Source organism: Lepus europaeus, chromosome 22 (genome assembly GCF_033115175.1).
Source record: "Lepus europaeus isolate LE1 chromosome 22, mLepTim1.pri, whole genome shotgun sequence".
In the NCBI taxonomy this organism is placed as follows: Eukaryota; Metazoa; Chordata; class Mammalia; order Lagomorpha; family Leporidae; genus Lepus; species Lepus europaeus.
Window position 1 is genome coordinate 4,513,460 of NC_084848.1, and position 24,000 is coordinate 4,537,459.

General features: G+C 52.1%; 1 protein-coding gene across 1 annotated transcript in view; it reads left to right on the plus strand.

Moving 5' to 3' along the window:
* Nucleotides 1-24,000, plus strand: part of SETD3 (SET domain containing 3, actin N3(tau)-histidine methyltransferase) — a 71,806-nt gene that overhangs the window by 7,365 nt on the left and 40,441 nt on the right. Inside the window, exons 2-6 of the mRNA XM_062181050.1 lie at nucleotides 6,646-6,755; nucleotides 7,739-7,831; nucleotides 10,624-10,772; nucleotides 12,563-12,635; nucleotides 12,925-13,181. Of these exons, the coding sequence (XP_062037034.1) occupies nucleotides 6,653-6,755; nucleotides 7,739-7,831; nucleotides 10,624-10,772; nucleotides 12,563-12,635; nucleotides 12,925-13,181 (675 nt within the window). The 5' untranslated portion in view covers nucleotides 6,646-6,652. The remainder of the gene's footprint in view (nucleotides 1-6,645; nucleotides 6,756-7,738; nucleotides 7,832-10,623; nucleotides 10,773-12,562; nucleotides 12,636-12,924; nucleotides 13,182-24,000) is intronic.

Consider the following 24,000-nt stretch of genomic DNA (forward strand, 5'->3'; position numbering starts at 1 on the left):
ATTTAGTTCTGCATGTGATCGTCTGACCCTGAGGGCCTGCAGCGTGTTTTAGTGACACTGAGAGAAGCATGTTTCCTAGTCTTCCTCTGCGAAGACTGGGCAGGCTCGCACGCCCTCAAGTGCGTCTGACAGCTGGCAAGCCTGAAGTACGAGGAAGCCACGTGACCATTCTCTCAGTCATCCAGCTGTGCAGTTGGGTAAATGCGAGATACGTTGGAAGACAGATGCTGTTAAATAAGTTGCCAAATAGTGTAATCAAAAATGTTTATTCTCGTTGCATTTAGTTGAAAGTAGTATTTTCAGGAGGAACTCGAGAAAAAAATACAAATATATGTGTGTTTGTGTATATATATCCTTTCTGTTTAGATTTTTCCATTTTTAAAATGTGTTGTTTTGAGAATGAGTGAGCGAGTGCTCCCATCCCTTGGAGACAGAGCCAGATGGAGAGGGAGAGAACTCCCGTCCACTGGTTCACTCCCCAGATGCTGGGAACAGCAGGAGCTGGGCTGGGCCTAGGCAGGAAGTTTTGTCAGCCTGGCCCAGTCCTATTCGGGTGGCATGAACTTGATCTATTTAGTGCTGTCTCCCTGAGTGTGCATTAGCAGGAGGCTGGAGCCAGAGTCAGGGATGTGATGTAGGATATGTGTGTCTTAATTGCTGGGCTAAAGTTTACCCCATGTTTAGGATTTTTGGTGGTGTGTGGTGGGGAAGGAAACGCAACTGAGTTGCATCAGATCTGTTCAGTATGGCTTTGTAAAAATGGATCAGGAATCCAGCATGTGTCTACCTGTTACTGCCATCTCCTCAGTGTGGATTATACTGTTGAGTGCACGTGTTCCCTGTGTGTTAGCAATTTAAACAGTAGCTGAGGATGCCACGTATTCTGCTGCTTCCAGAGTCTGTCTGGTCTGTTGTGCGGAGATTTCTGATGGCCCTGATAGTCGGCGGTGTTGTGAAAGGGCCAGCGTTTGAGGATTCTGTAGCTGGTTGAATCATCTTGGTAATGAAGAAATACAGATGTGTGAGCTCCTCCCTGCTGTCCCTCTTATGGGTGTGCCTGAACAACTCTTAGCTGTAATATTGCATTTGTCTATCTCATCTTACTTGTCTTCATGGTTTTTTTGCCTTGGCATGATTTATATCATCGGGGTGGGGGCAGTGTCTGGCACAGGAGTTATGAACTGTGTGGGACACCAGCACCTCAAGTGTCTGTGTTTGGGTCCTGGCTCTGCTCTGATGCCAGTTTCCTGCTGCTGTGCCCCTGGAGGCAGCAGGTGGTGACTGGAGGAGCCGGGTCTCTGCCACCCACGTAGGAGACCCAGACTGAGTCCAGATGCCTGGCTTCAGCCTGGCCAGCCCTGGTTTGTTCAGTCATTTGGGGAGTGAAACACAAAATGAAATATTTTCTCTCTCAAATAAAAATTTAAGTCTTTTTTTTCGCCCTGCACTTCTGCCCTCTCTACCCCCAAGATAATGTACTCAGAATCTGTGAATTGTTCCTAATTTAAATCTGAACTTTGAGAGAGGTGCTGGTATTGTGGCACGGTGGGTTAACCTGCTGCTTGTGACACTGACATTCCATATGAGCTCTGGTTTGAGTCCTGGATGCTCCACTTCTGATCCCTTTCCCTGCTAAGTCACCTGGGAAAACAGTGGGAGGGGCCCAACTGCTTGGGCCCCTGCCACCCACATGGGAGACCCAGATGGAGCTCTAGACTCCTGACTTTGGCTTGGCCCAATGTAGGCCATTGCAACCATCTGGGGAGTCAACCAACAGATGGAAGATCTCTCTCTGTCTGTCTCTCCTCCTTTCTAACTCTGCCTTTCAAAAATAAATAAGCTTTGGGAGGGAAAAAAACACCTCTCATTTAGCATTGTACCATCTGGCTAATATTTGTACTTAGAGAATGTATATGTACATTTAAATTTGATTTAGCATATATTTTCTCATACAAATATTTGAAATAAATATTGAAGATACATACTTGGCCTTGGTGAGAACCTAACGGATGGCTGAGAGCAGCTTTTCTTACCGCGAGCATTAAGCCTGCTCAGGGCACTTCCTGTTGGTCTCATTTGTTCAGACTTGGAACATAGCTGCACATGCAGCTAAGGGCAAGGTTAAGATTTTGAGTCATAAGTGAAAAGGGTGGCCAGTTATTCTGATCCCGAAGGTTGAGGAAATCACGCAGCACTGATCTTCCCTGTTAGCCAGAAAAGGCAAAGTGTGACGGAATTTAGGAACCCACCTGTACTGGTGCTGGTGTCTCCTCGGACAGTCTCCAAGGTCAGTCGTCCTTGGATTGTCCATGTTTCGTTAAGCATTTTAGGGGATTATCCGTGCTGGTTTACTTTGGGTGTAAGTCTTGGTTCCCCAGCCCTGTCTTAGAGGCCCTCAGGCCTGGCGCTCCCTCCTGTCTCCCGCAGAGGCTGTGGAGAGCTGCTGCCTTCCCTGGGACGCTGGAGCCAGCACAGGATTCCAGGTGTGAGGCTGGGGGCCCCCACTTGGTGGCCATGGTCTCTTGGCCTCCTGTGACCCGTCTGCCATCAGCTTAGGCCTCAGTGGGCTGAAGCAGGGGCGCAGGAGCGCCAAGCTGGGCTTGGGCTGTAGCTCTTCCCGCTGTGTCAGGAATGGGCTAGTTGCTGTTTTATTGCTCTCTGTGAGACAAAGACACTTAAACATTTAGAGTGTGTTTCCCAGGTTCTCTCTTCTGTCAACAATCCATTCCTGAGAGGTGGTCTTGTCACATTGCGTAAGCTTAACTCTGACCCCTGACCCTCTTCTGTGTCCGTCACTCTGTAAATTTATTTTAGTTTGAAGAATTGTTGTTCTTCAGCAGTAGTAGTTAAATGTTGAGTAGATGTCACCTTTTGACTCCTTTCTACTCACTGGTGAGAGCAGTGTCAACATTAGTGACACCAGTGTGATACCCAAAGGTTGCTTCATGTAGCGAACGTGTGCCTGACCCGCAGATGGGAACTCTGTGTCCTGCACAGCATTTAGGCTGCAGTGGGCCGGGTCAGAGGCTCTGTGGGGAGGGAGGCCCCTTGTGAAGTGGAGGACTGTAGCGTTCACCCAGCAGAGTAATGGAGCAAAGAATGTGCAGATGAGGGAGTGACCGGCCGGGGGACTGAGAGGAGGCCGGGTGGGAAGAGCTGGCCAGCTGCTACAGGCAGCGGGCGATCGTGGGGTCAGGGGGCTGAAGGGCTGCAGCCCACGGTTACTAGAAGCAGTGCCAGAGTGTGTGTGGACCCCAGAGGTTCAGGGGTCTTGGGGACACTGTTGGCCTGGTGCAAGGGACCCCTGCCCTCCAGAGAAGTTCTTAAGGGAAAGGTAGGGGCTGGGCCCCTTGACTGTCAGGTTCAGTGTTCAGAGGGCCGAGAACCCTGGGAGCTCCCGGGCAGGGCACCCATAAACCAGCTTGTTGGTGGAGCAGATAGAGAGATGTCCTGGGTCTGGGACATACGTTCACCAGGGACAAGGACGGGCAGCCTGCTCCCTTCCTAATCAACGCGAAGATTCTGTCTCTGTAATCTACCAGCTGCTTTCTCTCCCTTAGGGCCTGTGTCTCTGTGGGAGGAAAACAGGCTAAAGAGAATCCCAGAAGACTAAATCCCAAGATAAACAGGCCTTAGCATCTGTTAATGACCTTGAATTTGACCCTTACCGAGTTTCATGGCAGTGAGGGCTGCTTGGAGGAGCCTAGAATTTCTCAAAGGAGAAGACAGGGGCTAGTCGCATTCCCCTGGGGCTGTGTTGGGTAAAGGCTGTGTCACATAAAGCCAAGCAGGTGTGGCAGGCAAGTCCTGTGTTGTCCCATGAGCTGTGGAAAGACTTCGAGCAGAAGCAGCGTTAAGTAAATTTCACCTAAATGAAGTTCAAGAACAAGCAAACTGCTGGTGACAGAAGTCACAGCAGTAGCTCCTGGGGACTGGTGAGTGGGGACAGGCTGCAGAGAGTGTGTGTTACCTACTGGAGGTGTGGCCACACACATGGGTGAGTGTGTGTGGCAGAGGCCCAAGCACTGGGTCATCTTGTGTTGCTCTCCCAGGGCGCATTGGCGGGAAGCTGAATTGGAAGCAGAGCAGCAGGGACTCAAACCTGTGTTAGGATATGGGATGCACCGTATCACGGCGCCCAGCCCCAGCCCCTCACTGTGCAGAGAATGGAGAGCAGCCTGGAGCTCCTCTTCACAGGCACGCTCTTGACTTACTGAGGCTCCCACGGCGAGGGCGGGGAGAGCGGCCCTTCAGCCCATCTCTGACAGCCTGCCTTTCTTCCTGCCAGGCCAGCGGGTCTGTGATTAAAATCCTTATCGGGGCCGGTGCCCTGGCTCACTTGGTTAATCCTCTGCCTGCGGCACCGGCATTCCATATGGGTGCCTGATTCTTTCCCGGTTGCCCCTCTTCCAGGCCAGCTCTGTGCTGTGGCCCGGGAGTGCAGTGGCGGATGGCCCAAGTGCTTGGGCCCTGCACCCTCATGGGAGACCAGGAGAAGCACCTGGCTCCTGGCTTCAGGTCGGCATAGCTCCTGCCGTGGCGGCTATTTGGGGGGTGAACCAATGGAAGGAAGACCTCTCTCTGTCTCTCTCTCACTGTCTAACTCTGTGAAATAGATTAGAAAGTCCTTATCGTCAGACTCCTCGGCGGTTCTGTTTTCAGGTGAAGTCCACAGGCCTCCTCAGAGATGCCTTCAGCAGAGGTGGGAGGGCCTGAGGTGCAGAGAGGGTGAGGAGCCAGGCCAGGCCCCCTCTCCTGAGGGGTCAGCGTGGGAGCCGCCGCCTCTTCTGAGAAGACAGTCTCCCAGGGCAAGGACAGGAACTTCAGCTGTTGCTCCAGCTGCACCCCCCCCCTTTTTTTTTCTTTCTGCTTTTGATCATAAAACAACTAATTCATTCCATTGCCGCAGCAATTGTATGTATTTTTAACTGGTGCACTTTTACTGCACAATGACTGACGCTGTGCACAGCACACTGTTTTTAGATTTGTTAGCTACAGGAGCACACGGTGCTCTTTAAACTTTAGGTTCTGAGAGCAGAGAGCACTTCTTAGTAAAGAGCGCTACTTTCTGCCTTGTAGCATTCGCTCGTATTTGCCTGGGCTCGACTGTAAGAGGATTAGTGGTCATCCATGAGGAGGCTTCTGAAAGCCTGGAAAAATGAAATTGAAAGATAGCTTTATTTTAATGCAAAACAATTTGATACCCATGCATAATTTTTTCATAATACACATTTTCAGTGAACTTTTTTAAGCCCCTTCGTGTGCAATGGATTTAAGAAATTTTTATATCAAAATAAACTTACCTTTTAATTCTGTTTTCCATGAACTTTTTGCGGGTCCTCTATGTGATAGCAGAAACTGCATCTTAAACCTCTTGTCCTATCGTAGTTCTACCACAACAGTGGTCCCTTTTTGTAACACGAATGGACCAAAGGGTGCTTTTGGGTTCTCCCCTAGGATGAAATGCAACCCACTGGCAGGGGCCCCTGGAGCATCTTGGATGCTCGTTGCTTGTCCCCTTCCCCTCTTAAGCTGCTTCCCTGCGGAGGACCAAGCCCAGGCTCTCAGGCAGCCATGGCAGCCCTCACTCAGAGCGTCCTTCCCTCCCTGCACTTCCCTCTGCTGCTCCTCGTCCTGTCGCTGCCTCTGAGACTTGACCATTAGGAAGCGTTCTGCCATAGAGATCCTTACCTGGAAGCCACTGGAGTCTCCTGGGCCACACTGCCTCACCTGCCTGTGGGGTCATCCACTCAGTTCTCGGGCCTGACAGCAGGAGATACCTAGATGGGGGAGGAGCCTGTTCAGGTTGAAGGTCTGCCTTCGACTTCCTCTGAAACTTAGGACAAGGAGCCTTAGATTTTTGGAAGAAAATTAGACAAGCTCTCAAATGCATCCTCGAGCCGTAACTGTCTTCAGCATTTGTCTGGAGAGTCTAATTTATCCCTTAGGATCTACAGTTACTGTTAATGGGAAGCTACTTTATTAAAAATGTAATTATATATTTAAAGATTTATTAATATGTTGAAAGGCAGAACGGCGTAGAGGAAGAGACAGACAGACAGGCAGAGACACGTGATATCTTCCATCCACTGGTTCACTCCCCACATGGCTGCTATAGCCAGGGCTGGGTCAGGCGGGAGTCAGGAGCTCCATCTGGGGCTCCACATGGGTAACGGGGACCCAAGCACTTGAGCGTCATGTGCCGCCTCCCCACGCATGTTAGCAGGCGCTCAGACTGCAAGTAGAGCAGCCAGGACTCAGCGTGCACTCAGTGGTGGGATGCCGGCGTTGTGAGTGGCAGCTGAACCTGCTGCACCCCCCACCAGCCGTGGGAAACTGCTCTTTTAGAGCAAAGTGGGGAGAGAACAGAGAGTCTGCACGTGTGAGTGACTCCGTCTGGAGTGTCGTGGGATTAACAAACAGGCCCCCAAGTTCTCTAAGTGGAAGGGGTGCACTTTTCTCCCCGGACTACAGAGCAGATCTCGACCTGAACGCCTCCGGTGCTGACCCGACGCGTTTCCCTTTCTGGAAGGAGACTCCCTGAGCACCTCAGACTAGGACACTGCCAGCACTCATGTATTGCTTGGATTTTGGTCTTTGGTAATGTGTGTTTCTCTCTCTCTCTCTGTCTCCCCTTGTCTGCAGTCAGAAAATGGGTAAGAAGAGTCGAGTGAAAACTCAGAAATCAGGCACTGGTGCGACAGCAGCTGCGTCCCCCAAGGAGATCCTGAACCTGACCAGCGAGCTGCTGCAGAGTAAGTTAGCGCCGGAGCCTGTGTGCACACGGGCTCACTGGCATGGGAAGGCGAGCCCGCGCCGGGCAAGCCTGCGACCGCTCCGGCTTGTGAGCCCCGTGGCCTGGGCAGGTTGCAGAGCTCCCCTCACTCGCAGTGTCCTCTGGGTGGGAGATCCTGGCAGCTGTTGGAACTGTGTGGCTGAGGCCTGGGTGAACTTGCAAGTGTAGAGCTTGTGTGCCCGACCACCAGTGTGTGGTCTTCCTTGGGGCACCAGCGGGCAGTAACAGGCTCGGGTGCTCCTTGGCACTGTGGCCTGGGACAAGCGACCGAGCCCTCTGAGGCTCCTGTCCTTCTCTGGGCCATCTCAGGAGTGCGGGTCATCAGGCCCTGAGCCCCACATGCCCTCCGTGCCCCACAGAGAGCAGCCCCTGGGCGCTCACCCTGCCTGTCTCCTCACACACGTGGCTGTGAGTGCTGGCGAAGGAACAGCCAGGAGCAGGGTTCCTGGTGCAGCTCCAGAGACGGCTTGCAGCAGGGATGGTGCTGTCTCTGTGTGACTCCCCCGGAGTGCTTAGTATAGCGCTCACGCGTGGGCGTGCGATGTTTGTTGACTAATTGTCCTCCTGTCCAACTCTGCCGGTTTCCTTAGCCATTGTTGCAGAGAGTAACCAGACAGAATGTGGGCTTTCAGTATGACCTTCTTTTTTACCATTCCAGAAGAGTTTTGAGGAAATTTCTGTATTTTAACTTAGCTTTTTAGATTTTCCTGTTGATAAGTATATTCTGAGCAGCAAGGATGAGTGAGATGCTAGCAAAGCACTCGTGCTTGGCGTCGTCACAGTCTCGTGAGGGCCACTTGTAGGGTCCTGCCCCGTACTTACCGCTGGGTGGTCGGGGGGGCGGGCAGCACAGCCACTGCAGAACCCGGGCCCTCTCCCCATGCAGGCTGCGTGGTGGGGTTGCAGGAGAGGCACCTCCCAGTCCTGGCTCTTCCGTTACAGAGTGCAGCAGCCCTGCGCCTGGCCCTGGGAAAGAATGGGAAGAATACGTGCAGATCCGGTCTCTCGTTGAGAAAATACGGAAAAAGCAGAAAGGTAAGTATCACCAGAATGAAAATCTCGTTTCTGGGATGTCGCGTGGAATCCTGGCCCGAGTCGGAAAGGTTGTTGAGAGTATTAGGGTCTCCGTGTCATTCGTGCCACTCTGAGAGGTGGCTGTGGAGCAGCTTCCAGATTGAGAGCCATGGCCGTGGGGTGCTGTTGGGTCCGTTCCCAACAGTGAGATGCTCTGGCCTGCCTTGGGAAGGGTGCAGATGTCGAGCTAGAGAGCAAAAATGTGCGTGCCTGGGAACTGAAGGGACACAACCCGCATCGATTGTACAATATTCAAACCTGGTTTTCATACTGTGTTTCCTTTTGGGCTTCAGGACAGTACGGGATACTGTGCGTGGAGAGCACAGGTCTGCCGGCCGGGTCCTGCATCCCCACCAGGTGTTCATGATGAGCTTGGGCATTCCTTGTTAATTGGGAGGTGTGGCTGCAGGGTCTGAGGCTGTGTTCTCGGAGTACGCTTAGTAGGCAGCTTATTGAGTATACAGGCTGCTGAGAAGGCAGAGGCAGAAAGTGTAGTAGAGAGCGTGCCCCAGAAACGATGACAAAGCCTTCTGAGACGTTTTCTTGTCTGCGCGGGAGCTGGAGAAGGCAGTGTGGTCCTGTACTCTGCACACATCCGTAAGTGGTCTCAGACTCCACAGTGTGCTCACTGGAGCGACGTGGTAGGCCGTGCTGATCCTTTCTCCGTGAATACGCTGCCTGAAGCGTTGTGCGTAGACGAGCTTGCCAAGCCGACGCTGAAGTCGGAGCATGCGCCGTTTTCTGCAGGTTGGGGGCTGATTGTGCCCTAGAGTATCCCTGATGCCAGCCGTTGCTCCTCATCCTGCGGCATCTGTGTGAGTCTCCGGGGAGGCCAGCCACCTCTTCACAGTCCTTCCCTCTGTCGTGCGAGGGGTCTTCAGAAAGTTAATGGAAAATGCACTTGATGGGGAAAGTTGCATGGATTTAAAACATTTTTCACCAGAATAAGCTTATCTTTTCATTCCATTTTGCACAAACTCTTTGAGTTACCTCCCATTGTGGTGAGATGGCCCAGGCACCTGGCCTGATACGTACCAGCACCTGACAGTTCCTGATCCTCTCCGATTCTCCACCAAAGCATCATAGGTTTTCCTCTGTGTGACTGGTATTTCCCAGGCCATAGCAGAGAGCTGGATTGGAAGTGGAGCAGCCGGGTCTCAAACTGGCACCCATATGGGATTCCGGTTCTTCAGGCCAGGGCGTTAACCTGCTGCGTCATAGCGCCCACCCCTCAAATATTTCAAACACCCTGAAAAGTCCAGACAGTGGGGGTGTGCCCCACACTCAGCATCTGTCACAGTTGTCCCGCTCAGGCCTCCTCTTCCCGGCCTGCTGCCTGCTCGCCTTGCCCTCCCTCCCTCCCTCTTTTTTTTTAATTTATTTATTTGAAAGAGCTATAGTGAGAGAGGGCAAAAGGGAGAGAGAGAGAGAGCGAGCTTTCATCCGCTGGTTCACTCTGCAGATGGTCACAATGACCAGGGATGGGCTGGGTCAAAGCCAGGAGCCCAGAGCTTCCTCCAGGTCTCCCGCATGGATGGCAGGGGCCCAGGCACCTGGGCCATCTGCTGCTGCTCTTCCCAGGCCATTGGAAGGGAGCTGGACCGGAAGTGTAGCAGCCAGGACCCAAACTGGCACCCACACAGGATGCCGGCGACGTTGCGGGCAGTGGCTGTCCTGCCACCTGCTGTGCCGCAACAACAGGCCCCTCCTTTGTCATTAAGAGAAACAGCGATACGGCAGCAGCCCCGCACTCCGTCCTGCTCATTCCCTTCCTCCTCAGGGCTTGCTTGCTTTCTTTTTTAAAGATTTTTATTATTTATTTGAGAGAGAGAGAGAACTATAGACAGAGAGAAGGAAAGAGAGAAACAGGTCTTCTCTCCACTGATTCACTCCTCAAATGGCCGCAATGGCTGGAGCTGAGCCGATCCAAAGCCAGGAGCTTCCTCCGGGTCTCCCGCGTGGGTGCAGGGGCCCACGCGCTTGGGCCGTCTTCCACTGCTTTCCCAGGCTGCAGCAGAGAGCTGATCAGAAGTGGAGCAGCCAGGACACGAACCAGCACCCATTTAGGAGGCTGGTGCCACAGGTGGAGGCTCAGCCCACTCTGCCACAGCATCTGCCCCCTCAGAGCTTTCTTTATTGATCATGAATGGACTTCTGCTTTGTGAATAATTCCATAGAAACATGTGGTTGTACTTCATAGTCTAAAACTGTGCATGGGGCCAGCGCTGTGGTGTAGTAGGCCAAGCCTCTGCCTGTGGTGCAGGCATCCCATACGGCCACTGGTTCTTGCCCGGGAAAGCAGTAGAAGATGGCCCAAGTGCTTGGGCCCTGCACCTGCATGGGAGACTCAGGAGAAGCTCCTGGCTCCTGGTTTCAGATTGGCTCAGCTCCAGCCATTTGGGGGAGTGAACCAGTGAATGGAAGACCTTTCTCCCTCTGTCTCTCCTCTCTGTAACTTTACCTGTCAAATAAATAAAATCTTTAAAAAACAAACAAACAAACAAAAAAACACTACATGAATAGGGTCCCATTTGATTTTATTTTGAAACCTCATGGGGGTGTGGGATTTGATGTGCCTTCCCAGCTGCTAGTTAAGGTGTGTGCTGTGGCTGCCTGGGTGCCTGGTTTGTATTATTTCCATACCGGGTGCTAAGGCTGTCTGAGTGTTGGCCATATCTGTCTTGTCTGAGGGTGATGTGAATGACCAGTGTCCTAAAGGCTGCTCCTGTTTTTTGAAACGCGGGCTATTACAGGTCTGTCTGTTACTTTTGATGGGAAAAGAGAAGATTACTTCCCTGAACTAATGAAGTGGGCCTCTGAAAATGGAGCGTCTGTGGAGGGCTTTGAAATGGTTAACTTTAAAGAAGAGGGCTTCGGCTTGAGAGCAACAAGAGATATCAAGGTGAGTTCCTGAGGTGTTAGCCCAGGGTGCCCGTGTGTGCGTGGACGGTGGGATGGTGAGTGGGCAGCATGCACGCTGCACTGCTGGCAGCTGTCTCCTGAGCTCACCCCTGGGCCTGGAAGAGCCCCGGCCCCTCCCGGTCGTCCTCCTGGGGTCCCCACTGTTGACCAGTGCCTTGGGACAAGTCAGTTCACAGTCCCAGCCTCTGTCAGGAGTCCCTGGACGGAGCCTCCCAGGATCTTGAAAGTTAAAGAGGAAAGGGGCGTGGCTTGTGGTTAGGAGGGGGCGGTGCGGAGGTGCCTGTCGGCATCTGCAGTGGATGGCAGAGGGACTGGAGGCACCAGTCGCCAAGCCAGCTGCCCGAGGCAGTGAGCAGAGACGCGGCGCTGCCAGGGCACAGGTGCTTTCTCTTCCCCGTCCTTCCTTCCTGGTGGAGGCAGCAGGGCCTGCACTCCTGCCCTCGCCTGCACTTTGTTTGCTGAGCTTGGGAGAGGGAACCCCGCCTGACCTTTCTCTGTGGGAGGTGGTTGCCCACTTGAATCCACTCCACTCTGCTCTCTGTGCCCTCTGATCTTTCGGGGGGGATCCCTGTGGGGTCCAGATCTGCCTGTACGCCTTAGGGGAGCCATGGACTTCTGGGATTCAGTCAGTGGTATTTTGGGCAAACACCTGTTGTGCCCCTTCACCACTCAGGGCTTGAATAGAAGAGCTGGGGCCAGAGCTGTGGTGTAGCAGATAAAGCCACTGCCTGCGGTGCTGGCATCCCATATGGTCGCCAGTTCGAGTCCCAGCTGCTCCACTTATGACCCAGCTCCCTCTAATGCACCTGGGAAAGCAGTGGAAGATGGACCAAGTGCTTGGGTCCCTGCACCCACGTGGAAGACCCAGAAGAAGCTCCTGTCTCCTGGTTCGGATTGGCCCAGCCTTAGCTGTCTGGGCCATTTGGGGAGTGGACCAGCAGATGGGAGATCTCTCCCTCTCTGCCTCTCTCTCTCCTTTCAATTAAAATATCTCTATTCCTTTCAACTAAAATAAAAATATTTTAAAAAAAGCGAGATGGGTGCTTAGGTGCTGGGCCGTCACCTCCCCAGCATCGCCTTTGGCCAAGTTGTGGTTGGCCTTTTACTGAGTCTGTACTGATCTGTTTCTCACCTGTCAGGTGTCCGCTGTGTAAGGAGTTTCTTGTTTATTACCACGTCAGACTTCCAAACAAGAAAACAAATGAACCTCAGGATCTCTTCCTTCCTGGCTTGTGATCTGTGGTGGGAGACAGGACACGTAGACAGTTCAGGTGTGGCCCTCGGCAGAGTCCTGCTGTCCCATGTCAGCCAGGAATCTTCAGTGTGTGTGCTGCTCGGATTGTCTCCGCTGTGGCCTCTGCGGTGTGCTTTTGTACACTTGCCTATTTGTTTTTGGCATAAACGACACGCGTTTCTTTCCTGGAGCTCTGCAGGATGGAAGGTCCAGCGTGGTCTGGTTCTGGTGCGGGCCTTCCTCCTCTGCCGGCCACCACCCTCCTGCTGGTTCTTCAAGCTTAAGTCGAAAGTCCCTTTTTTACCTTTTCAGTCTATATAATTTTTCTATTGGAAATAGAATTTTAAACTGTGCTTCTACTCATTTAATGATCACATAAGTTCTTTTGTTTAAATTTCTTTATGTAGAATGAATTGCTGTTATTCAGCCTGAAGCTGCATTGCTCATGTGATTGAATTTCTGACCACTGACTCAGTTGGAGCGAAGGTTGAAACGTGTTTTGATGATTCTGCTGTTTTCTTATCTCTTACCCCTAGGCGGAAGAATTATTTTTATGGGTTCCACGAAAATTACTAATGACTGTTGAATCTGCTAAAAACTCAGTACTGGGTGAGAATAACTTCTGTCTGTTTGTTCAAGGCAAAGCACAAATAATAAAAAACTGTAGTTTGTAAAATTCTGTTTTGTGGTGCTTCAGGACCGTGTTTGATTGTTTTCCTAACTGGTGAAGTATTTTTCAGATCTGTTTTTTTCAGCTACTGTCAGAAGAAAGATGCATTAAGACTTTAAATGTTTCCAAGATGTTTTAGTTATTTTTAAATTTTAGTATGTATTTGGAATGAATGCTTTTAAAAGAAAGGTTGTGGAACTTACGCTGTTGACTTCTGGGTTAATCCAGGGCCTCTGTATTCTCAAGACCGAATTCTTCAAGCCATGGGGAACATCGCCCTGGCCTTCCACCTGCTGTGTGAGCGAGCCAGTCCCAACTCCTTCTGGCAGCCATACATCCAGACGCTCCCCAGTGAGTATGACACGCCCCTCTACTTTGAGGAAGAAGAGGTTCGCTACCTGCAGTCGACACAGGCTATCCACGATGTCTTCAGTCAGTATAAAAACACCGCCCGGCAGTACGCCTACTTCTACAGGGTTATCCAGGTGAGCACCTGTTCACGGTAGATGCTGGGGAACTTGATTGTGGCAGCATTCCCTGTGACAGCCTCCTCGGGGTGCTTAGACATGAGCTCACTCACATGTCGTGGTGGCTGTTTGCAGACGTCCCACTGAAGTACAGGTGCACTTCTGGACTCGTCAGTGTTGGTACAAGCAGCAGTTCCTGAGTTATGAGAGCCACTGGATTTTTTTGGAAGCAAGAGATTACAATGAAATTTTAAAAACCATGAAGTGTATTTAGTACAAAAAGATGCTCTGTGTATAAACTTTCCAAGAAAATGAAAGCCCAGTTTTGAATTTCCCCTTTTTGTTAGTTGTCAAAAGACTGACAGTTTAGTAAATTGTAGCATGATTTGTTTTCAAAGTGTACCGTGTTTTGCATCAGTTTTAATTAGCTGTGAGTAGCAGTATGATATGGAAATCTCTAAGGCAGGAACGTTGAATTGCACCTGATTTCGCCGGATTACACTGTCTGTGTTGGCAGCTCAGCCACCCTTGTCTTTCATTTCCAGTTGGAAGGCTCGGGGCAGTGCTGCAGTTGCCTACAGAGCCGAGTGCCGTGTCTGCCCGCCATTCTCCCTGAGTCTCTAGTCAGCTGCTGTTGCTGCGCCTGTTGCGTGGCAAGTGTAGAAGTGTCTCGCTCCTCTCCCCGTGTCCCTTTGACCCTGAGTCAGGTTGACTTGGTTGTTCCTCTTTGCAGGAAGTAGTAATTGCATCTCTTTTCTGTAGGTAACACTGCTTTCCATATATTTCTTTAACTTCTCAGTATGCTTACTGCACAGAATCTTAACACTTTGTTGTATCTGCCACCACCAAATACCTCCAGTAGGTCGAAAATTAGATGACTCGTGTTGTCTTCAAGTAGAAATCAGTGTGACGTTCTAAACCTCCAACCTTGGTGATGGCTGTATGTTGCTTTTATTTCAAGTTTGCTTGACTTGCAGCCCAGCGATGGAGCCAGCTCAGCACCTTGTTTGTGGGGTGTGCATCTGCTCCCCTGTAGGTGGCTCTTGGGGCCTTGAGGGGTTGTGCATTTGTTCTTAGTTCTCAGTTGTTCCTCTTCAACGAAAAACCTAAAGCTGAGTTCAGTAGGTCCTTGTCATTTCCTGTTGTTGTACAGAGAGTGACAAAGGAGCTTCTTCTGCAGCTGTGTTTCTGAGATCTGTTCCGAGTTGGCAGAGTCTGTGGCCTTTGCCGTGAGAGGAAGCAGTTTTGTTGTCGGGCTGGGTGATCGCTGGTCTGCTTACTGCAGTGCGTGTTCAGGTCGTCCCTGAGCACTCACGTCACAGGTGAAACCGCTCTGCCACCGTAAGCCAGGCCCCCTGCCCCTGAGAGAAGGGGAAGTGCCTCCTGGTGCCCCCTCCTGCACAGCACACGAGTGAGCATGAGCCACTCTGGGACTAGGGAACGCTGAGGTACCGCAGCCTGCAAGTTTCTCCAAGAACACTTCCCGCTTGACAAAAACAGTATGCTACCGTGTGATGAAGGCAATCGCCACATTCTGAAAGTATTAACGCCTCTGTCATTTTAAAGCCAGTGTTCTGTTTTATTGACGAGGTCTGCATCAGTAGATGTGAAACAGGGCACAGGCTGAGGGTTCCGATGCCCACGTGCAGATTCAGTGTTTGCATGGGGTGGGGGTGGGGGGCCTCACCTAAGTCTGCCACGGTCAGAAAACTGAAATCTGAACACTCGTGGCTCAGAGCCAGACACGCCCCTCACCTTGTTGGCACAGAAGTGGAATACAGCTCATCAGACATGGCTGTTTTGCAGAATTAAGTCAGTCTGAATATTTGAAAACATTAGTTAGAAATTGGATATTTTTCTGTCGAAAGATTCAGGTGGAGGAGAGGGTAGGATGTGTCTTATTTTACATGGGGACAACATTTGGGGACCCTCTAGATTGTTAACCTGGAGTGGGGTGCTGTGGAACTCCCTGTGGCATAGAGAGCAGCACCCACAGTTTCTCAGCCCAGGTGCCAGCAGTGCTGGGTGTGTGTGTGCAGAACTGAGCACCTACAGTGCTCCCATGGTTTTGGAAGTTGCGGTCATTTGCTTCCACTGACTGGTGGCCAGGGGCTGGGCTGACACCAGGTGAGTGACGTCACCTGCTAGATGGCGAGGTTGTCTCGCTCCCCAGTTCTGCCTTCACTGGTTCTGTCTCGCGACGTGCTGTGGCTGGTACAGAATGTATCCTAGGGCATTTTGCTTACTCTGTTTTAACAAACATCACTTCTTTTATTAAAGAAAAACTTAGAAGTTTAAGTCCAGTTTTGGGGATGTTTGACTTGTTGGGGAAGCTGAAGTCCCTGTGGTGGTTAGGGATCCAGTTTCATTTGGCTTAGTGGGGTGGAGCCACTGCAGGGCTCAGTGTGACAGCTGAGCTGGCCTGCCAGATGAGCTTGGAGTTGGTCCCCTTGGACAGGTCGACAGCGTGGCCTTGCGTGGGCTGAAGGAGGTGATGTGTGTGCAGTGCTCGGCACAGGCCTGGTCCACCTTGCCCACTGCCGTGGCGCTGCACTCGTGGTATTTGGTTGTTTTGTTTCCTTGTGTTTTAAATCATTGTTCCTCCTGCAGTGCCTTAGGTTAGCATTTTTTAGCCTTCTCTAGGGGCCAAAGATAATGAAGCCCGCAAGGCTAGAGATGCGGCCCACAGCAGCCCTCACTCCCATGTGGAACTGCTTCCCGGTGTCACTTGTTAGGGCTCGGGTTCTTCATTTTAAAGTCACGTCAGTACTGACGTTTGCTGTGGGTTTGGAATCGTTGAGTCAGGTTTGTTGGAAAACAACCCTGCTCTTCCCAGGAGCACAGGGTCTCCAGGCCCCCGGGAGCACTGCAGCCTCTACCTGTGCTGACCCCAAGGGCTTGAGCCCTCACCCGACCCCCTGCAGCCCTGCTGTGGATCTCTTCCAGGAGAAGACGTGACAGTCGCTAACAGTAGGACGAGGTGGCACAAGAGACTGTTGCAAGTTAGAACGACGTAATAATGAAGCTTTGTAGAAAATGTCCTAGCCGGCGATTGAGGTGCCGTGCCTGCTGGGATAGAGGCTGCGGGGCAGGGAAGGAGGCCGACCTCTGGGCAGGTGTAGGCTGGGGTGCAGGGGTTTTCCTTTGAGCTCTCATGCCCACAAGAAACGGACGTAAGCAAAGGTTATCTTTTAAAAATCACCCGCTAAGTCTCGCGACTTTCCTCATTTTAGAATGTTATGGCTTTTAAAAGTCTGCATAGTAAACACAGATGTAAACAGTGTACTGCTGTTACTTTATTAGTGTCATTTTTTCTCACCTCAGTGCCAAACCAAGTCTTTTTCTCCTACTTTCTATTCTTTTTTTTTTTTTTTTTGACAGGCAGAGTTAGAGAGAAAGGCCTTCCTTCCATTGGTTCACGCCCCCAAATGGCTGCTATGGCTGACGTGCTGCGCCAGTCCGAAGCCAGGAGCCAGGTGCTTCTTCCTGGTCTCCCATGCCGGTGCAGGGCCCAAGCACTTGGGCCATCCTTCACTGCACTCCCGGGCCACAGCAGAGAGCTGGCCTGGAAGAGGGGCAACCGGGACAGAATCCGGCGCCCCGACCAGGACTAGAACCTGGAGTACCGGCACTGCAGGCGGAGGTTCTTTTTTTTTTTTTTTTTTTTAAAGATATATTTGTTCATTTGAAAGGCAAATTTACATAGAGACAGTAAGAGAAAGAGCTCTTCCTTTGCTGGTTCATTCCCCAGAAGGCCGCAACAGCCTGAGATGAGCCAGGCCAAAGCATGGAACCAGGAGCTTCATTCAGGTCTCCCACGTGGGTGGCGGGGGCCCAAGCATTGGACCATCTTCTGCTTTTCCCAGGCCATTTACAGGAAGCTGGATCAGAAGTGGAGCAGCCTAGAGACGCACATGGGATGACAGGGTCACAGATGGCAGCTCTAAGAGCTCCACCACAGTGTTGGCACCTCTTTCTCCTGCTTTTCCCAGATCTGGTATTGGGTTTTAGGTCCCTTTTGCTTTTTTTTTTTTTTTTTTTTTAAGATTTATTTACTTATTTATTTGAAAGTCAGAGTCACACAGAGGAGGAGAGGCAGAGAGAGAGAGAGAGGTCTTCCACCCTATGGTTCACTTCCCAGTTGGCCGCAATGGCCGGAGCCGCGCCGATCCGAAGCCAGGAGCCAGGAGCTTCTTCTGGGTCTCCCACACGGGTGCAGGGGCCCAAGGAGTTGGGCCATCTTCCACTGCTTTCTCAGGCCATAGCAGAGAGCTGGATTGGAGGTGGAGCAGCCAGGTCTTGAACCGGCACCCATATGTGATGCCAGTACCGCAGGCCAGGGCATTAACCTGCTGTGCCACAGCACCAGCTCCCCTTTTGAGAAGGCTTCCTTTCCTTTCTAAGGCAGAGTGACAGAGAAAGGAGGAGAGAGAGTGACAGAGAAATCTTCCATCTATTGGTTCACTCCCCAAATGTTGGCAAATGCTGGCACTGGACAAGGCTGAGCCAGGAACCAGGAACTCTGTCCGGGTCTCACGTGGATGGCAGGAACCTGAATACTTGGGCTCTCACCTGTTGCCTCTTGGGCACGTTAGACAAGCAGCTGGGTCAGAAATGGAAGAACCAGTACCTGGTGAGGGCATCAGATGCATGAGTTCAGCCTGCTGTGCCACAGTGCCCACGCTTCCCTTTTATTTTCGTGGGTCACGTCATCAGTGCCTTGTCACTCGGGGAGCCATGAGGACTGTGCCAGTGCAGAGGTGACACTTTAGTTGGCTCCCTTGGCACTGTGGCCCTTTGCCTCTGTAGTTGTGAGGACCCTCTGCACAGAGAGATGGTAGGGTTATGGGTCACAGTTACAGAGCACTTGGGAGGGAGGGTGTGTGTACGTGTGTGTGTCCAGACGCCAGAGCTCTATCTGTGGTTGTTAGGTACAGTTTTCTCCCAGAATCACATTCCTGGGCCATACACCAACCCATGTCTTTCATATTTGATGTGAAAGGTTACAGAGAGGCAGAGGCAGAGAGAGAGAGAAAGAGAGATAGAGAGGAGAGAGGTCTTCCATCCACTGCTGGTTTTCTCCCCAGATGCCCACAACAGCTGGAGCTGCACCAATCTGAAGCCAGGAGCCAGGAGCTTCTGGGTCGCTCATGTGGGTGCAGGGGTCCAAGGACTTGGGCCATCTTCTGCTGCTTTCCCAGGCCACAGTAGAGAGCTGGATCGGAAGTGGAGCAGCTGGGTCTCAAACGGATGCCCGTATGGGATGCTGGCACTGCAGGCGGCAGCTTTACCCACTACGCCACAGAGCCTTTGATTTGTTTTCCTCACTTGCTGTATTTTCGTGCTTGTTGCCTAAAAGATAGAAAAGTCATTGCCTGTGCTCTGCCTGTCCCACTGTGCCTTCTTGGGCAAAGCCTCTTAGCGTGGGCACTTGTCAGTCCAGGTCAGCTGGTCTCTTCACCGTGCTCCACACAGTTTGCTTCAAGCCGCGTGCTCCTCTGTGTCGTGGGGCCTGGGCTCTGGGTCCCTGCAGACTCCTCCAGGAGTTCTCAGATGCTGGGGTGCGGCTATCCTTGAGGGGCTCCGCAGCTGCACCGTGGAACCGGACACTGCCAGCACAGCCCTGCTGGTGAAACCTTACACTGCAGCTTCAGGAGTGAGGAATGTCAGGGGCTAAGTTTAGAAGGGGGCTGGGCTATGTGCGGAAAAGGCTGGAATGGCTTGAACACCCCAAGTCAGGCAGGATTCTGTCTGTGAAATGGGGCCAAGGGAGAAGAGACCACTGGTGGCTCAGGGGAGACCTGGGCACTTCTCACTGCTGCAGGGTCTCAGGCCTGGACAAATGCCGCCAGTAGCGCAGACAAGTTCAGCTCCAGGCTGGGACCTGTGCGGGGGAAACAGACAGTTGTGTGGTAGAAATCAGTGGAGAAGCAGGATCTGACTTAAACCCTTGGGAGGGTGTGATTGTGCGAAGCAGATTCTGTGAGATTTCACTCGACCTGACTTAGCCAAATGGTAGTCGAGGTGTTTTTACCTGTGTCAATGAAAAGGAAATCCGTAGATCCTATGAATGAGCTGTTCATTCACCTCTCATGGGGCAGGTGCTGTTAGCAGAGGAGCCAGCTCGTCCTAATATTAAGAATTATCATCGGGACGTACACATTTTTCTGTGTTGTTGAGAGTAAATTGATGCTTTTTAAAGTCAATGCCAAGTGTCCAGGGTTTGACAGCACAGAGTCACATTTCCATCGATCTCCTAGGGCAAGTGGTTTGTCACTCATGGTGCTGATCAGACGGTGTGAGAGGCTCAGGGGAGATGAGCAGATGGGCTAACTCCTCTGAGCGCTGGCTGCTGCGGATTTTATTTCGAGGCAAGGGTCTGTTGCCGTGAGCGCCCACTGCTCCTGCCGAAACCTTAGGACAGAGCCAGGCAGCGCTAAGTCCTCAGAAAGGCAGCGTCTCCTGCCATGGCCGTCTCCAGAAGGAGGGCGCGAGAGGCAGAGGAGGATGCGCCTTCAGTTCTGGGCTTTGCCTGGCTGTGTGGCTCAAGGCAGCAGTTGCTCTCCGTCTCCTGCACTGCTTGCCTCTGGTGGAGCCACACAAGAACAGCACCGGAGGTGCATTTCCAGAGCTGCATTCAGCCTGCGATTTCAGAAACCTCTCGTCTGCAGCAGGAATCTGATCACACACGAGGCCTTCAGAGATGTGCACCAGGCAGAGTGGAAACCGCTGTGGCACAGTTGGTTAAGCTGCCGCTTGGGACTCCTGCGCCCCGTGTTGTGGTGCTACTTTCAGTCCCAGCGCCTCTGCTTCCTGTCCAGCTGCCTGCTGATGTGCCCGAGAAGGCAGCAGATGATGGCCCAAGTTTGGGTCCCTGCCCCGCATGGGATCCAGATGGAGCCTCGGTTCTGGACTGGCCCAGTGTTGGCTCTTGCAGGCATTTGGAGAAGTGTGGGACAGCAGATGGAAAGTCCTTCTATTGCTCTGTGTTTCCCTCTGTCACTCTGCCGTTCAAATAAATTAAATATATATAAATATATATATATATATATATATATGTATGTAATGTATTGTGTGGCACTGTGGCAGTGAATTGACAACCATGATGACTGCTGACGGGCAGGTAGCACACACATGGATATGCTGGGCAGAGAGACCACTCAGAAGATTTCATTGCAGTGTTCAGGACAACACACAGTTTATAACTTGTAAATTATTTATTTCTGGGATTTTCCTTATATGGTATTTGGATCACAGTTGACCACGGGGAACTGAAACCGTGGACAGCAGCGCCCTGGGCAAGGGGCGTGGCTGTGCTTCAAGTCCACAGAGCCGCACGGTCTGCAGCTGCGAGGTTGCATTAGCTCAGCTGCCCTTTAGTGAGTGACTTGCTGGTGTGACCGTCACACCTGGGAACAGAATGTTTTCTTGTCAATTTGAAATTGTTTTTAAAGATTTATTTATTTTATTTGAAAGGCAGAGTTACAGAGAGAGAGAGAGAGGGAGAAAGAGAGAGAATGAAGTCTTCCACGTGCTAGTGCACTCCCCAAATGGCTGCAGTGGTTAGAGCTGATCCACTGTTGCTGATGTTGGGTGAGTCGCTGGCCACCCTGCCCTGAGCCTGCAGAGAGGGTTGTCACTCAGTGGTCAAGGCTGCAGCTGTTGTGGCCACCCTTTGTGTGCCCCATGTACTCTTGGGGAAAAGGCAGTGGTGAGAAAGGCATGGAAAAGAGGAGATGGCAGAGGAACCTGTGTCGTGCCAATTGCTGTTTACATGTAATGTAAAATTGAGAGACAAAGAGAACTCTTCCATATGCTGGCTTACTCCCCAAATGCCTGCAACAGCCAAGGCTGGGTCAGACTAAAGCCAGGGTCCAGCGACCCTTGTACATGAGCCATCACCTGCTGCCTCCCAGGTGTGCATTAGCAAGAAGCGGAATTGGAAGCAGAGAACTGACTTCTGGAAGAGGTAATTGTCATGATGTCAGAATGGTTAGGAAATGCATTTGCATCCAGCTCCATAGGCCAGCCTCAGAACAGCCCTGTAGAGTGGGTTTGTCTCTCATCCCAGCCAGGAGATAGGAGTGAGGCTCGTAGGGGCAGCCGTGGTCCCTGTTCCGGATCAGGATGTTTTCGTTGGTGGGTGTCCTTGGGGGTTATCCCAGGGTCTTAGGAATGTGCCCTGGCATTGAATACCTCCCTAACTTACTGCGTATTCCAAAGCCTGCATGAGGACTTTGTTCCGTTGTCAGCTGGGCCCTCACACACAGGTGCTCAGTACCTATTTGTGGAGTGAATAAAGCAGTCAGCAGGTGAGACAGCAAACACTGAACAGAGCGCTGGTCGGATGCCACATTGTTCCATTCTTCCCGCAGCCAGGGGAAGGTTTGATTCCTTGTACTTTGCTGGGGACTTTGACTTGTGAGGTCTTGCAGCCAGGAAGAGGCTGGCAGCGTCTCCGGTTCAGACAGTCCGTGCTGGTGCTTCCAGCCCGGGCGCCATGCTTGTCCTCGCCCATCAGGAGCCCTGATGGTGATCTGAGCTGTGCTGTTCAGAGCCTGTGTTTAATCGCAGGGGTGGGCAGGTTTTCTGCCAGGGGCCATGGGATGTTTATAACATCATTTGCAGGCCATGAAGAATTATCAGCTTGAAAATTAGCCTGCTCTGGATTTATTGAATTTCGAATCCTGCTCATGTTGCCTTGGCAGGGCCTCACATGGCCCGGGGGCTGGGTGTTCCACAGCCCTGGGTCATTTCCGTCAGAGACTGCAGCCCAGACCCTCTGTGCACCATAGCTTAGTTATTTTTTTTTCTTTTTTGGAGGGGATGTTTCCCTATTTCTTGTGGTTCCATGAGCACGTGACACAGTCCTTTCAGTATTCAAGGCGAGGATTTTGTCAGGAGAGATCAAACTGTTTAAAACGCCTGGTGGGCTGTCTGTCATTTCTGTCACTTTGGATTCATTTTCCTTCCAGCAGTGACCGTCACCCGGTCTCGTTCCCTCTGGTCCAGCTCTGCATGCAGAGCTAAAGGGATCTTTTTGAATGTAAGTGATGAATCTCGCCATCCCGCTGGCTTCCCCTTACACTTAGATAAACTCAGAAAAGGCCAAGGCTGCCCAGGTGGCCAGCACACCTTCCTCGGCCACTGATCTCCCATTCCTCCTCCTGGGTCTCCGCAGGTTCTCGAGCCCCTGACCCCTCAGTCCCCTGGTGCTTCCTGACCTTGGAGAACATCCCTGTCCCCTCTGTGTTCGGGGTTCATTTCTGCTGCAGAGGTGTCATCGTCTTTAATGGCTTTTGTTTTTATTACCCATGTCCTCTTCTGGGTGGTCCTTTCCCCTGGGCATGGTGCTGTCAGCAGGTGAGTGAGGCCACCGTTCAGCCCCTCCTACCTGCCCCAGGCCGTGCACCTGCAGAGCTGCAGCCTCACACAGACAGCTTCCCCCAGTTTGTACAGAGGTTCCTGTTGGACACTTTTATCCCTGCCGAAGGCTCGAGGAGTCAGCATCCATGAGGACTGCTGTGAGCCTAAGAGAGCGTCCGTCCGCTGTGAGCGCCGGTGTTCCTGTCCTGCCCTTCTCAGCCTTGTAAGGGGTGGGATTCCCAGTGAGGGGAGAGTTGGTCAGAGCCTCAGCTCCTAGCAGATTTCATCTAGCAGCCCCCGATAGCCAGCTTGTGTTCTCTGGGCTGCTGTGTTTTTCTCCTTATACTTGTTTTGTTTTGTTTTTTGTAAAGCACCTTTTGTGTTTTCTAAGAGGTGCGGTATTGTGAAATTTGTTTCCATGCTGTCCACTTGTTGTCCTTTGTCTCCCTGGTGCGCCCTCCTCGCCTCTTCTCCTAGATTTGACAAGCTTTCTGTGGGTGCGTGCTCACCATTTTCCCTCGCCCTCTTCCCAGTGGTTCCTGCACGCCTGTGCCGTGTTTGCTGGTGAGTCCTCTCCAGCCAGGGCTCCTGGGTGGGGCTGTGGCATGGACTCGGCTGCCTTGGTGCTCCCGCGTGTGTCCTGGAGTCTGGTCTGAGGCCCTGTGTCGTCCCTGACTCTCTTCCCACCCCCGCTTCGCTGTTTCCTCCTGGAAGTGACTGGGCGTCTCCACCTGGCACATGATGGTGGCAAAATGCCTGGCAGTTACCTGCGGTGGGAGCCTGAGTTAGTTTTGGGAGGGCTGCCGCTTAGAGGCCGCTGTGTCCTTCAGGCCTCGACTTGGCCACCTGTTAGGGTTGCATCCTTTCATCGGTCAGCAGTGTCTGACTTAAAAGAGCGCATTCCAAAACGTAGAAAACTTCGTCATGGCGTGGGTACCGTGCTCGTTTTTATTTGCATTCAGTCTCACGGAAAAACAGAAATAGCACCCATTTATTTTTCTTTTAAAAAGCAGTCCCGTAACTATCTGTTTAAAGTATTTTCCGATAACAACGGAGTTGTACTGAACGCATCTCCCGCTCAGTGTTAAAGTCGCCAAGGAGATGGAGACAAAACCTGAGGTCCCTGTGTTCTAGACGTCTGTTACGAGATGGGTGGGAGACCACGTGCAGGGAACGTGGACAAATGGAGGCAGCGGCCCTGCTGTTGAGCTCCATGAAGGCTGAGGCCAGGAGGCGATACCTGAGCAGCTTGACAGAGGAGACGGTCTCCTGGGTACTGCCGGCAGAGGTCTGGCGTCGGGGGGCAGCAGGACATGCACCGGGGACACACAGAAGAGCAGCTGGAGCCGGCCGTGGTGCAGCCCTGCCCTGAGAGCAGCCCCGGGCACCTGCATAGGAGCTGCCTCCTCAGGGCCTGGCATGCAACTCCCCGGAGGGGTCCCGGAGCTCCCAAGGTGTGGGCCAGTTTGGG